Source organism: Terrapene carolina, unplaced genomic scaffold (assembly GCF_002925995.2).
Source record: "Terrapene carolina triunguis isolate 2854851 unplaced genomic scaffold, T_m_triunguis-2.0 Scaffold120, whole genome shotgun sequence".
Taxonomy (NCBI): Eukaryota; Metazoa; Chordata; order Testudines; family Emydidae; genus Terrapene; species Terrapene triunguis.
The window spans coordinates 11443431-11459857 of NW_020664471.1; the positions used below are offsets into that span (position 1 = coordinate 11443431).

The following is a 16427-nucleotide window of genomic DNA, read 5'->3' on the forward strand; positions in this document are numbered from 1 at the left end:
ATTTATTTTGAGCAAAATATAATACACACACATACTAAGTATATTTAACTCCTAGTATAGAATATTGGGACAGTGTACTTATATGCATCTCAGAGTCTATATAATCAAAACAGTATTTGGAAATCCCTATATCAAGTTTTGCCGTACTAACACAGCATTGTAGGGCATATGTCCAATTTTCTATGCAGGGTCTAAACCCATATGGCTTCCATTAATAAGACCAGTTGATGACACTTGATTACACATTTGCAACCACATGTAGCCTTGGATCACAGCTGAAGACCTGTATTCCTTTGATAAGGTTGTTTTAAGAGCAGGGACATCATCAAATGATCTGTGTGGAAAAACTAGTACCCCACCATTCCCCAAAATACACTTCCAATAGTCATACAGCACCACTTCTTACCACTGGAGTTTTATTACACCCAGTCCACAGGGTCAATTTCTTCCCTCAGATACTGACACTCATTTCCCGTTGATGAGAATGAGAACTGCTCACATACATACTTGAGGAAAAAGTGTCACCCAGAGGATTCTAGTTCATGTGGCATACACCCCTAATCAAAGACAGCCACAGCCTGCAAGGTGCTTTCAGAGCCTTCATTGATTCCAATGGGAGTTGAGGCTGCTCAATACCTTCCTGGTAGTGCTCAGCACCTCACACGATAGATGAGACTCTAAAGGTTCTAACTCCTACTGAAGACAATAGAAAGACACTTCAATGAGAAGTGAATCAAGCCCTTACTTACGTTAAATACAATTTTTAAAAATTGATAGGAAGAGATTTCTTAAAAATATGGGGTGAAATCCTGGCCCCATTGACATTAATGGGAATTTTGCCACTGACTTCAATGAAGCCAGGATTTCACCTGTGGTTTTAATGAAGAAATGACAAAAAGAATATAAAGATATAGACACTTACAAGTCTTTCTCCTGAAAGAACTTCCAGCAGTTTGATAAGCATCCGTCCATCACGAAGATCAGCGTATAAATCTGTAATTCTACATGATACACGTGCCAAATGTGAATTAACCCACTTTGTGAAAGTCTTCTTCTGAACTGCCTCTCGTTCATCTAGGCAGAGAAATAAGACAGGATTATTCTAAACAACATAAGATGATGATATTCAAACCCGTGTTCCAATATATTCAAATAAAGAGGCTTGCTAGTGTCTCCAGAGGAGTTATTTTATCAGGACATTTCACAGAAAATCCAACGTTCTTATTTTATAGTATTTTCTGATGAAGTCAAGAGAACTGATTTCATTGGGAATTTTGCCTCAGCAATGTTTGAGAAGTAAATCTGGACTATGGATTTCAGGATTTGGCAGCAGAACCTGTTTCTTAAGACGCAAATAGTTGACTAAAGAATAACCTAAAGAGTGTCTGTGAATTATCCAACTGCCCTGTGCTTTGTTAATCTTGGTTATTTTGCAGCTTTTAGACAACTTCTGCTCTTGATTACACTGGTGTAAATTCAGAGTAACTTCATTGAAATCCATGGAGTTACTCAGGATTAACATTGGTGTGAGAGCAGAATTTGGTCCAATGCCTCTCACTTATTTTATTCCTTCCCCCTCATAATAGCATTTATTTTAGGATTGAAAGATTTCACAAATATTTATGTAACAGCAGGATGAATTGTTCCAAAACTGCAAGAGTAAAGTTGGCCTGCATTTACATAAAACCATAGAAAAACAGATTTTTTTTCGGCATACATATACCAGGCACTTTCATAACTGTTTGTACAGATAACTGTTGGCAAAAGTCATAGTTCATTTAATGTGTATGCTCACTATAGACTACGTTAATTCAGAAACTCTTAAATAGTAATCTGCTGAGTATCAAATGACTTTTAGCCAGAAAACGCTGCATCATTTGGTCACTCAGGGTCTTAACTGACTTCAGTGGGCTTTGGATCAGGACCTTATTTATCAGGCCTTACACTATGAAAAGAAACCCAGTGATTTCACTGGATTCTGGAAGAGTGATAGGCCCAACTTTTCAAACTTAGGTGTCCAAAGTTAGGTTCCTAAATCCACATTTAGGCACCTAAATAAGAGGCCTGATTTCAAAGGCACTGACCATCTGAAACTCTCATTGACTTTATTGGGATCTGTGGGTACTCAGTGCTTTTGGAAATCAGGCCACTATGATTTAGAAACCTAATTTTAGGCACACAAAAAAACTCTGGACACATTAGTTTAGATATATGAAATGTTTTTGAAATGTAGGAGGGTTACATTTTCATGCAGAACTGAATCTGTCGGATGTTTCCCATGCTCTCTGGCCTTTTGGAATTTCCCAGGAGGAGCAATGTGCCTGTTTTCCTACAGACAGCGCTTCTCTAGCATGGACAGGTGCATGAATCTGGCATATTCATAGCTAGTTTTACTATATTCTCTTAAAACTAGCTAGAACAGAGTCTGTGCTTTCTAATGAAGTGGCCCACATCCTGTTCACACTGCTTATTACCAATATATATCTTGGTTTTGTATTGCTGACGTTGAGATGTTGTAATAATAATTGGAATGAAATATGCGGTCACAAAGCATTGAGCATTTGGTGGGGAAAAGTTACAACACAATCAGGAGTAGATAGCTCAATGGGGCAAAGGTCTGCTGTCACTGAGCTGCTGATAGTGCTCTCTCTCTCCTTTTCAGTCCCAGCATGGGATAGGAGGAAAGAGGAGAAGAAAACTGAAGCCGAGGGGGTAAGAACACAGAAAGTAAAGAAATAAATAGCAATAGAGACGGGGGTGGGTGGGTAAGGGAAGGAAACAGGAAGGAGGAATCTGAAAAGGAGAGAGCGCGCTATCAGCAGCTCAATGACAGTAGATATTTGTTTACTTATATGACCCCTGTCACTACAATATCTCAGTGCCTCCCATGTATTTCTGAATTTATTCTTGCAGTTACTTGTGAGAGGGCTAATGCATTGGAACTGACCCTCAAAGGCGTTTGTGTTATATTACACCAATAAGTTTTCAACAGCCTGACAGCCCATGGTGCAGTTTGCAGTGGTTCTCTCTTTGTAAAGTACAGTGTTACAATGACATGGCAACACAACAGGAAGTTAGCAGTAACTGAGGCTTGCTTTCTGATACCCTGATAGTAACCAACCCTAGTTTATTACATGCTGCAGACCTTTGCTCCACTGAGCTATCTACTGCTGATTGTGTTGCAACTTTTCCCCACAAAATGCTCAATGCTTTGTGACCAAATATTTCATTCCAATTATTATTACAACATCACAACGTCAGCAATACAAAGCCAAGATATATATCGTTAATAAGCAGTGTGAACAGGATGTGGGCCACTTCATTAGAAAGCACAGACTCTGTTCTAGCAAAGCAATACTACAAAAACAAATATAGAGAGTCAAAAGATACAGTTTCCCATACCCAAGCTGCTCCTCATTTCCAGCAGCATAATAGCACAGTTTGCTCAATCTTGCACCAAAGGAAAAAATCCCATCATATCTGGCTAGTGGAAATACTAGTCTATCCAAATAATAACTTAAATATATTCTTTAGCAACCTTAAACATGCTGTTCAGAACTATTTATAGTGAATTCCTTAGAATGCTTTATCTGCACAGTTGCATGTCTGCTAATTCATGCTTCAAGTCAAAAGTGATTCCTTTTAACTAGTGAGTCACAGAAAACAGTTAGAAAACTAGCAACATTTTACATCTATTAAAAAATTTCCAACAATAATTACCACTTCTCCCTTCCCCATAAAGCTACATAAAAGCTCATTGTGATCCAGATGTGTCCAAAAACACGACGTAATGTATATTTATCTAACTACTGTAGTTTCTATATAGCAATGCAACATTAAGAGATGCCTGTTATATTTACTCTACAGATAGAGAGATACTGGTACAGAATTATAGTTCAGATGTTCAAAGCATTATAGCTTCAAGAAAGCTGTAAAATCTAGTTACTAAGTTATCTGTAATGAAACCTATTAAAATAAACACATGATTATCAGCCATTCTCCAGTCCTCCTTAGGATGCAGGTAAAATGTAATGGATGGTGAAAGCAAATCAGCTGATACCATGTTGTTTTAGCAAGTGGAAATTGAAGAGTCAGACATATGGACTAATCAGGGAAAGGTAAAACAGACTAGGGATGTTATATGAAAAAATATGGTGATACATTGGGCCAGATACTCAGATAGCATAAACCTGTGTTAACTTCAACCACCTGCTGATGATCTGGCCCATTGTCTGGGGAAGGAAAACAGCTGTGTGAGTCAAACAACAATGTATTTCAGTTAATCCATCTCCAGGAAGCCACCTCTGTTTCCTTAAGTAGTGACTATCCTTTTCACATGGAGACCCTACCACCCCTCTGACAGATCAGTGGCTGGCTACTCTCTTCCAGTCATGTCCCAATACAGTTGCTGCTCCTCTCCTTTTACCTATTCTCTCTCTCTGTCTTGTCCTTTGTGATTTCGATTATTTCCTTTGCATTGGTATGGGTTGTTTTCTGATTCTTTGTTTCTCCACCCTCCTTTGTCTTGTTTTCACCCCTCTTGCTCAGCTTCCACCCCTTTTCCTCCTACCCCTGGTGGTTCCTTCCGCCTCTCCCCACTGTTTACACTAACTTAAAAATAGAAATGGAGGCAATACAAATTCTAGTCACTGCACCTGTGATGTTTTCAGACATGAAATCTCTCTCTCTAATTTCCATGCTCTAAGTCTTATGTCTCTCCAATCCCTGTACATTCCAGTTATTTGTTATAACCCATATTTGGGTTTGTGGGGTTTTGGGGGGGGGGAGGAGGGAGAGGGGATGTTTCTGTCTTTCTTCCTGCCCACTATGATTGAGCAGTAAGGATGGAAAAATGAGCTTGCCATGGGGAAAGTCAAATTACTGACTGGCCGAATGCATCCACTTGCCTGCACTGAGAAAGCCCTGCTTGATAGTAAATAGCCAGGCTCCCACACAGCCTTGTGGCATGCCACTGACTGCCAGCTTTTCAGGAGAGCCAGCAAATAGACCCAGGAATGCAGCTCTGCAGCCCTTTCTGGACTCCCACTTTCCTGAGGGCACTCTGTCTGTCTCACTGGGTGCAGCTATGCTGGAAAAATTCAGCTCTGTAATTCTGCACTGATAGTAGCAACAGTGCAAACACCAGAGTAGACAGAGTGCAGGCGTTTTTACCACCACGTTATGTATACCCCCTGTAGTACAGCATCTGATATATACACTTTATACATGTTTTTATATATGTAACTGGAAAACAAGATTAAAACTGTTGATACGTTTATTTGAATGGGGTGTGCCATATAGTCTTAAAACCTCTACTGACTATTTCTGCTTGGCATTTCACAATGATGGCAGATTTTTGCAACTGATTTCACCATTACCTTCAAACTGATAAACTACAAGTACATTTTTTATTCAGGTCTTTTAAGTTAAAACATGCACAGAATTAAAGACCATCAATTTTATTTGCATATCTACTTTAAGCCAGGAATTGCACTGACAGCTTAGAAAATGCAACAAAGCATGGAAAATAACTAATTGATGCTATATTCATGTATATACTATTACACAAAAGTAAAGTATATTAATGGTAATACACCTTAATAACTAATTATGGGTATTTAATATCAATAGTGGGAAAGGGAACACCATTTATCGTCACTCATGCCTTTTAAGTATACATTAACAAATGTGACACTTTTGACAAATCTCCTTCATATCTTTAAAGAGATATTTTTAGATTTTGAAAAATCTAATTGAAACCAGAGGATATGGGTGGAGCTGCCAATGTCTTTTAGCTTGTGAAAACATTTGTTTCCCAGGGGTAAAGACAAACGAGCATCATGCAAAACATGCACAGCAGGAAAAGGGAAGTAGCTCTTAACAGCTGTATTGATAATACAGACTCCAACTTATCTTGAGGCAACATTAGGAAGGAAATTTCCTGTGGACGGAAACTCCTCTGACAATACGATTAGCAGGTGGACTTGCAGCTCATGCTTAGTGCTTGTAATTTACTGTGGCTGACTTGGTTTAGTTGCTTAGTAAGTAAACAGGAGTTAGGTAATAACTTTCCTTGACAAACACTCTTCCTTTACAATTTTAGCAACATTCTGAAATATTACAGGTGGGATTTTCAAAGCTGCCAAAGGAATGTGAATGCCCAATTCTCATTAAAATTAAAGGGATTGTAGGATTCTGGATAAAAATTCATGAACCATATTCTGCTGTCAATTACACCGGTGCCATCCTATTGAATTCAATGAACTCAGTGGGCTTGCACCAGTATAATGGAGAATTTGGCTCAGGAGATGAAGTGGGAAGTACGAAAATCCAGCCAACAAGCACAAACATACACAGCCCTCCCCGCAGTGTGCAGAACAGTGATATCAGCACTAGTGATGTAAAAGTTTAACTGGTTAACCGATTAAGGGATAAGCAGTCTTATCGGTTTCGGTTAACAGTTAAACTCTGCTGCTGCACTGGGGGTGGCAGCCAGGAGGGACCCCAGGTGCGAACCCGGCAGCGGAGTCCCAGCCAGGACACCGGCAGCGGGGATCCCCGGGCGCGGGGGCCTGCAGCCGGGGCCCTGCGTAAAACGTACTCCACCCGTAGTCCCCCAGCTAAATGTGTAACCAATACATTTTTAGTCGGTTACATGGTTACTTTTTTTAACCACTATTTACATCCCTAATCAGCACCATTCCTTTAGCACAAAGGCAATCAAATGTTGTGGCTGCAAAGGCTACTTGAACTGGAAGATCGTTTCTAAACTCAGTTTAAAGATTGTTTGCCCTCTTCTACATTGACCAATGCTTGTTTTAAAGAGATTGAGCCCAAACCCATTTCAAATTGGGTTTTAAATCTGTTCAGCAAGCACTGTACCCAGCCCAACACAAGCAGAAGAATTTTAGGCCCAGCTTTTTAAAGGTATTTAGATGCTGCTGCACTCAATATTGCAGCACCTAACAGACTTAGGATCCTAAAGCTCATTTTCAAAAGAGATTTAGGCATTTAGGAGTCAAAATCACATTGACAGTTGATGCCTAAAAGGTATAATCACCACTTAACTGGAAATAGACGCTACGCTCAATCTGATAAACTGCAAAGGGAGGGTTCTAAAATTAACGCAAATGATACAGAAAAAAAGACAAGGAAATTAAACCAGAAAAAGAAACCATGCAAGAAGCATTAAGTGTCTGACTAATACTAGCTGCAGGGTGTTTAACCTACAATCTGGACTAGCAGTATTGTCGGAACATAATGTTCAGAGCCAGGGCTGAAGCTTCATTTCAAATCTTCCCTGCTGTGCCCAGGTAATAAATAGTGTATTGTATGTTATACACAACCAGTTGTAGACCTGTGCAATACTTCAACCAAGGTGAACGCAGGACACCTTTTCTTTCCTAATTGCAAATGCAACAGCTTCTTTATATTTAAATATTATGTTTTATAAGCTGAATATAATTTCTGAAGCTTAAAAATATTTTTTTTTACTGTACAGTAAAGAAATATAGACAGTATGCTCTTCCCATCAAACTCTGCTAAATACACTGTCTTAAAGATCAAATTTAGGCTCCTGGCTTTTGCTTACGATATTCAACATCGACAGCTTCCCAGAACTCTTAGAATCGTAAGAATTCAGGTCAACAGTGCAGAGAGGAAAACAGAACTTTCTTTCTCAGACCAATGGTCACTCTATTCTCGGCTTTTCAGGATGCAGGATATTACTCTGGTTTAATGTTTTTACACAGATGCAAAGATATGGAATTCGGCTGCCAATAATAGATGATTTCACAAATTCCAACCATTCCTGAAGATCTTCCTATTAAGGAGGATGCCTGAGAAAACAATGAATGGTTATCTGGACAACTTTGTTATGATCTGTGCAGATTTTATCGTGAAGAAACATGAACATATTCACTGTGACAATCTACAGCTTTCACTGCTTTATAACTGTAAGAGCCAGTTAATAAATATAATGGGTGAAATTCTGTGCTGCATCCCAGAATTTGCAACCCAGGTGGAGAGCAGATAATGCAGCTTTCAGCCACCTTTGCACCTCCCTATCTTGGGCTGCTCTGGGGCCCTCTGTACAACTTACACAGTTCTGGGCCTGCCCCACAACATAGCATCTACACCAGGACCTGTGAAGGGATCTTCGTGGGCAGTCTTATGCCTGACTTCTAGAGTTCCTGTGTAATCCTCCTACAGCTAGAACTGGGGCTTTTAGGGTGCCTTTATGGGGCTACAAGGGGGCCAGAGTGGGGGTGAGGCTCTCACCCAGTATCTTTAACAGCAGCACCAGGTACTGTACAATAATTCTAAGATGGAACAAAAGTGTGTCCTTTAGGGTGGGTTCTCAATCAGAGGTACGTGTACCCCTGGGGTACACAGAGGTCTTCTAGGGGATACTCAACTCATCTAGATCAGTGTTTCTCAACCTGGAGGTTGCAACTCCCAGGGTGGTGGCAAGAGCAAGGCCAGCGTTAGGGGGTGGCAAGCACGGCAATTGCCCGGGGCATCACGCCACAGGGGGCTCTGTGAAGCTAAGTTACATGCTTCAGCCCTGGGGGGCAGGACTTGGGTTCCAGCCCCACCACCCACAGCTCCAGTTTCAAACAAAGCTCACAAGTGAAAAACAGGCTCAAGTATCAGATAAATATGATTATTGTTATTAAAAGCACAGAGAGAATAAAACTCATGAACTCATACTGTCACCTGCTCTAAAACATAAAACTAACTCAAACTAAAATCGTCTGTTATGCTGATGAAGACTAATTTAAAATGTTTAGAATCCACTAAAAGGAAAAAAAAATGTCATCAAGTGGGAACTAAGATTACTAGACACTATTAGAAAAAGGTCACTATTATGAACACAAAAAACACAGCTTCTCCTAACGTTACTGCATTCTAAAACTGTATCCATATTTCCCTTTAAGAACAAGGCAAATAAAACTGGACAGCAAAAAGTTTCTTGTCTTCTAGCATTGTGCTGGTTTTCCATCTGCTGACAAGATGTTGGTACTGAAAATATGGACTGATAAAAGGATAAAGAAAGGTATTTAACCTGGAAGCCAAAATCCCCAATAAAGACACATGCAAGCTACAAAATAAAAATGAAACGTGAAGAAAGTCAAAGTGAGCATTCCAAGGCTGAGAACATTATTTCATGTATGTGCCATATTTAATAATGCTGGATGAACTTCTAAAATAATGGCCATCTGCTTTATTTTTACTTCAATCTCTCAGGTAGTTTAACACAGCAAGGTGGCGCCAACTGATGTTTTCAATGTAAAACTAGTGCACTCAAAAGGGTTATTTTATTACACAAAATAGACTACAGATGAATTTGTTGCATTGGATTAACTCCACTGAAGAAAACGGTGTTATAACCAAGGTTTTACATGCATGTGTTTGAACTTCACCCATTAAAGATTAAAAAGGTAAGAAATTATTCTGCTCACATTGTGTTTGGCCACTGACTTCCATTTGGAGCAGGATCATGCCTCTAGTGTCTCCTCTACTCTACCACAATGGCTTAATGTTCCAAAACTTCAAAACAATGCTGTGTATTTCACAATTCTTCCTCATTTACTGGGAAGCACCAGAGGGAGTTTAAGTCCTATATCACAACACACATATTATAAACAATATATCATATATATAGTTTGATTGCCTAAAATGTCTTAAAATGAGAAAAGGAAAACAGCTGCACAAGGCTATCAGCGTAAAAAACGGTCTGATATTTTCTCTTTGATGTCACTAAACCTTGCCCAGAAGATAAAATGTTGCATAAAACCATGTTGAGTAGTCAGCCAAGTAGTACAGAGTTTGGGAGGACAGGTATTTTCATAGTCGTTATTTTTGCATAAGGTTGATAACTGTTTGGTGCTAGAATATAAAAAGATGCCATCAGAAGATTGAGAAAGGCAGTATACTACGTACTAGAATGACTATGTCCATATGTGACAATCACTGGGAGGTTTCACATTCCAATAAATGTAACATAAAAGCCATCTGGGGTTAAAAGATTAAACAGAGAGAAAATCTCTGCCTATTTTTATTCTAAAGAGGACAAATCACATAGCAGATTTACAGAGAGGAATATGCTTTGACCTATCCTCACTAGATTGGTTTAAACTATGCGAGTCAGATATTTAACCCTATTTCTGTATTATGGGAACCCATAGTTAAATTATTTGGTATAAATTGAAGAACATCCATTGAAATCCAACTGTCATAATGGAGAATTAAAACCATTTTACACCTTAGGTGACACACCTGCAAATCTGTATGCCTGTGTTTAGCTTTAAGCACATAAGCTGTCCCATTGACTTCAATGAGACTACTCACATGATTGAAGTTAAGCACAGGCACGAGCATTTGCAGGACTAAGGCCTAGTCACATTTTTTCCTAGCTCCGGAAATTAGATCCTGAAAAAAATACTACAGGGACATATAAGTGAAAAGCATCGGGGCTGGAGCACCCCCCCCCCCCAAGCCTGTTCAGTGGCATGCAAAGGAGGCACTGGGGGAAGGGGAGGAGCAGGGGCAGGAAGAAGCAGGGGAGGGGCGGAATGGGGTGTGAAGTTCCCTCTCAGATGCAGTTCCTCTCAGTTCCCTCTCAGATGCAGTACTGCTGGTTCCGGTTCCGGTTCCCCACTCCCTCCTTACCTTAATGATGAACTCAGGGCTCAGACATGTCTGTGACTGGGCCTAGATGCAACTAACTGCCCATTTCTATGATTCAGCTGGGTGTACATACTGGTGCACAGGGAAACCCGGAGTGCTCCACATCCTGGAGCTCCAAGATGCTCTAGAATATGAAGTACACAACTGTCCACTGGGATTATAATTTTCAGTGCAGCCTCATAAAAAGCAACAGAGGGTCCTGTGGCACCATTAAGACTAACAGAAGTATTGGGAGCATAAGCTTTCGTGGGTAAGAACCTCACTTCTTCAGATGCAAGTCAGTGCAGCCTCATGTTCACCATTAAGGCAGGGAAGTGGGCATACACTGCCATGGTAGACAGAAGCTCACACTCAATCATGAATGCATTTAATCCTTTGGAAATATAAAATCTGGGAGTTACGTTTAAAATGATTTGGGGTTAAATTATATATTTGTACTATTAGATTAAATATTTTAAATTGACAAGCATATATTTAAATAATCACTGTATTAATTGGGGATTAATAATATTTTTAGTTTAATAGGCTGATTTAATAACCTTGCTCATGATTTGTTCATTTCATTCTGTTTTCATGGTCACGGAATAATTTACTTCTAATGATTACAGGGTATATTGTACATATGGAGATATACTGTTCTGTACAGTGAGATTGCCAAATAAAAACAGTAACAAATCAGGTAATAATGCTGGATATCAGCATGTGCTATGGTTTGGAGCTAAAATGGCCCCTAAGCTCTCCCTTGATTAAAGCAGAATGAATATTGGCAATAAAAATCGTCTAGGTCACAGCAAAAGTTACTTGTACTAACTGAAGGAATCTATTGACAATTTATAACATAAGGCTATTTCTAAAAAGAGATTTAAAATTAATAATATTTAATGAGATTTGAAGCAGATTACTAATAAGAAGCATTAAAAGGAAAACCTGTCTTCTCCACAAGCCCAGCTCTGCAAGCCTGCCATACAGAGAGCTCCCATTAGTCCCAATATTCACATAACTCAAGTCTTGCAGAACTGAGCCCTTTAATCTGTCAGTGTACTTAAGAAATGCTCCAGAAAAACCTGCATTAAAAAATTACACCCCACTGTACGTTACACCCCAATCTCAACGTTCTGTCAGTCAAAATGTACACAACAATTCAACCATAAAAAAGGACACAGCTAATCAAAACTTTATTTACAATTTCTTCATTTCAAAGACATCACCTCCTTGAATCTTCTCTAGAAACTGCTCTCCAGGGTATAAAAGTTGAGTTTCAACGTTCATTCTAATCTCTCACTTCAGAATTTTCCTTTTAGTGTGAAAATTTCCGTACTTAGTTCCAGCCCAAAGACGATTTTATTTATTGATTTGTGTTTGGTTGGTTTTGCGCAGGATGAGTAGGGACCTTTAAGCAAATTCACTTCAAAATAGCCTTTTCCAGTAAGAAATGGCTTTGCTCAGATAATTAACTCCAAAATGGCTGAAGAGAGAGACTGAAATTTCTAGTATCCAAACTTGACTTGTTCTATAGAGCTCATTGAGATATAAAAGACAAGGCAAATTTGAAGGAAATTGGTTCAATAATTATAAAGTTCCAAAGATTTAAAATACCTGTCGGTAGTTTCATACATGCATACTTCAACTTTTCTAATCTTTGTAAAATTAATTGGTAAGGGGCTCTGATTAAGGATGCTGTAGTCTGGTGATGGAGTTTATAAACTTCACAGGTTGAAAATCTCCACATCAGGGAACTCACTTATGGAAAGCAGAATTAGTGAGAATGATAGCTCCAGTTCAAATTGTCTACCAAGCTCACCAAGTCATATATACCTTCAGATTTCTTTTTTCATTCCCCTTTTCTTTAAAAAAAAAGCAGGGAAATTAAATGCCAAAACCTAATATTAATACAATATGAAGGGAATAAAGAAAACTCAGGAAATTCCCACAGGGAGGGTTTTCCAACACTGCTGCCTTGGCCATGTGGCATATATGTAGCATATTCTAGATCTGTTTTCAAATATAAACCTTAGTGTATTATTTTGTTATAAATATATACCATAAGATATACAATGTAGCTTAATTGCTTGGTGCAATCATAAAAACTCAGGAAATTCCAAAAGTTGGGTGTTTGATTACTCATTAACATTGGTGCTATATAACATATATAAATCATTTAATCCCCAGTTCAGCACGGTATTGTACTTAGGCACACATCTAAATAAATAAGTGAACAGTCCCATTGAACTCATGGGACTAAAGTCAGGAAGTACCTTGCTGAACTGAATCCATAATGCATTTATATATATATATACACACACACACACACACACAGTCATGCATACAGACACACAGAGTAAAAAGAAAATTCAGTTAATATAGTAGCTGAAAAATTAGAAAATCAAATAGGCTGATAGACTTCCTAAGCTCTGAAGGAGCACTTATATGCACTTTTGCATATGTGTGTTCTGTGTGTGCTCCATGTCTGATGCACACCCACATAACAAGGATTTTCATGTGCACATACCTATGAGCTCATGTAAGCCTGACTCAAGCACATATGCAGCTCGGGGATGTGAAAAATGCTCTGTGTATACACTTTTCAAAAACTGGTCCATAGTGACTTGCAACAGCTGCTGGGAAAGTGTAGTTCAAACTTGGCAACAGCAGCTAAACCAGAAATGAGGGTTTATTTATGTAAATCAGAGAACAAAAGCCATTTTGGTATTAAGTAATTCGTACAGAGACACACTAAAACTATGCTAACAAATGTTTGAAGTCAAGCACATCCGTGGAATTCAGAAGAGATAAGGATGAAAGGCAGCCCTTTACCCAACCCATAGTTGCTGCCATTGCAGGCATCATCCAATAGTGTTATTTTACTCACCTTGGCTCAAATTCTGCAGTGTGGACATGGCATTTCACCACTGGTAGATTCTGGTTTTAAAGCCAGCATAGCTAGTTTGGGGAGAATCCCCAACATACTACGCTCCCTCCCTGCTGGGGGACATAGCCTAGGGAAATAGGACATGGCCAAAACGTCCTTATACCCCAGTAATTGTCATGAGCCTTCTGGGGCCATTGGCTGCTGGAGTTATTTAGAGCGGAACTCGGGCAATGCAACGCACAACTGACCCTGGACTGCAGGAGTGCATAGCCCATGCTGGTGTACCGCTCTTGAGCTGGGTTTTGCAGTTGTCAGCTGGAGTCAAGGATTTGCTGCCAGATGTCAGCATAAGGCAGATAAGGACAAAATTCCACTTTTAACCAAAGCTGGCCAAACCTTTTTGAATGAAAAGATTTGGGGGGGGGGGGGGGGGGGGCCTTTTTACTAGTAAGATTTAAGAAAAATTGTCTATTTAAAAAAAAATGTGCATTTTTTTTTAAAAAAGCCATGGTTTTATTCCCCCACCCTTTCCTCCCTCTTCCCTCCCCACCCTCCCCCCCCATTTTTAAAAATCAACAAATCTGGCTCTTTTTATTGTTAAGGTATTTTCTGCCTTAAAATTTGAAAGAAAAAGAGAAAAGAAAGTCATTCTTGGAAGGGCAACAAAGGACATGTTAAATCAAACACTTTTAAATGGCCTTTTAAAGATTATTTTCAAAATTCACGTGCTAAATCCTAGTGGCCTGATTTTCAGAAGAACTGAGTACCTGCGTTTTTCATTGATAAAACAACAACTTTGCACAGGTGCAAATAACTACACAAACCACAACACAATTGAGAATCAGGCCCCATAAACCCAATTCTTCCCTCACATCCAGGTGCAAATCAGGTTTGATTCAAGTGAAGTCAATACACTTACATCAATATAAAACATGCATAACTGAATCAGGTCCAACATGTTACTGCTGAGCCTACAGGGCCAAATTCTAGGTTGATTTATACCCTGTGCATCACCACTAAAATAAAATTGCACAGATTTTGACTCAACACAATGTAGCTGGGTTCCATATGTTATTTTTAATTACATGGATACCCATACTTTTTTGAGAATAATTTCAAAAACTCTCCCAGACTGGAGCAACTTTTTATAGCCTAGTTACAAACCCCCACAGATAAGGATTTATATAACAGAAATGCTATGAAAGTCCCATCAGGCACCACTATATATAAAAAGAGAGACTTTAGCAATACAGAAGTTACAACTGATTTAAGGGAGAAAAAAGCCACCATTTCCATTTCACAGTTCACGTCTCACAATGTGAACTCTTATAACAATAACCTAAGCAAAAGCTGTGGTCAATCACATCCAGATTTATCTAAAACATAATATGGTATTACTGGATTATCACCACACCTGTGAAAATGGCAAGATTCCAAAAAGATACTTGGGTAATAACTAGGGATCTGGTTGGAGGTGGTGCTACAGCTGCTCAAAGAATGTTTTTCCTTTTGTGTTAAAAGCAACACAAACCTTTCTCTTTTGGATGAGGCAATGTGCAAGGAGAGCAATTTACATCAGCTACACAAATCCTGAGTAAATGAAGCACATGGGGGGAAGGTGTGATGGGATGAAATTCACCCCACAGAGTGGAGCGCAGTCCCCATGACCACGGCTACAGTCCATTCAAGTCACCTATGTGTGGTGTTAAGAGTTACTGGATTCATTTAAACAATGATCCCATGGCCTTTCTCCTGGCTCATTGCCCCTCTCACCGCATTCTGCACAGGTGCTTGTGGGAATGGCATGGAGACCACTTCATAGCCACCCTGCCGGTGGCTTACTCTAGTCTAGGCAGCCTCACCAGAGTACTCATGCAGGCTCACACAGAATCACAGAATCATAGAATATCAGGGTTGGAAGGGACCTCAGGAGGTCATCTAGTCCAACCCCCCACTCAAGGCAGGACCAATCCCCAACTAAATCATCCCAGCCAGGGCTTTGTCAAGCCTGACCTTAAAAACCTCTAAGGAAGGAGATTCCACCACCTCCCTAGGTAACCCATTCCAATGTTTCACCACCCTCCTAGTGAAAAAGTTTTTCCTAATATCCAACCTAAACCTCCCCCACTGCAACTTGAGACCATTACTCCTTGTTCTGTCATCTCCTACCATTGAGAACAGTCTAGATGCTCAAGATGAATTTCCTTGGTTCAAAAGAACCTGAGATACTTAAAATCAGAAGTAGCCTAAGCCAACATTATCTGTTTCTCTGATGAGTAATTATAGTTTAAAGGTAAAAAGTTCAACATGAAACTAACATCTGGAATTCTTGAGACACCTCCCCTACTTACTCATAGTTTGATTTAATTGCCATATCATAATGAGTACTACTCATGTTAAACTGCAGACAAAGGGCAGTGACATGTTACAATGTAATCACTTTTGTTACAATGGCAGACAATCTAAAAAGCTGAAAGACTTACAAACCCTGAAAAATAATGGCCTCCTCATTAACAGAATACTCCACCTTCCCTGGAAATTATCACTGAAAGATATTTACTTAAGAGACAAAAAAACAGCTATTCTCCCAACTATGAGCAGAGGTTACTGCAGGTAAGAAGACTCCTATGTGCAGCCAAAAAATAAGAAAAACCATGGACATGTGGTCTCTTCCCCTTTTTTCCCCCCTGGAATTGAATCATGCTCAAATCATACTCAACAGCTGACAGCGTTACCAGCACAAAAGGGACACAAAGAAGGCTGCTGTACTTTAGGGGAAAAGAACCCAACATGCGATATCAATGCAAAGAAGTTGCAACCAAAGGCCTGGTCTACACTAGGACTTTAATTCGGATTTAGCTGCCTT

At 39.5% G+C, this 16427-nt stretch overlaps 1 protein-coding gene across 2 annotated transcripts in view; it reads right to left on the reverse strand.

Moving 5' to 3' along the window:
- SPTBN1 (spectrin beta, non-erythrocytic 1) overlaps positions 1–16427 on the reverse strand; it is a 147453-nt gene that overhangs the window by 77783 nt on the left and 53243 nt on the right. For both annotated transcript variants that reach the window (XM_029911738.1, XM_026652515.1), the window contains exon 2: positions 923–1074. In XM_029911738.1, the coding sequence (XP_029767598.1) occupies positions 923–1074 (152 nt within the window). The remainder of the gene's footprint in view (positions 1–922; positions 1075–16427) is intronic.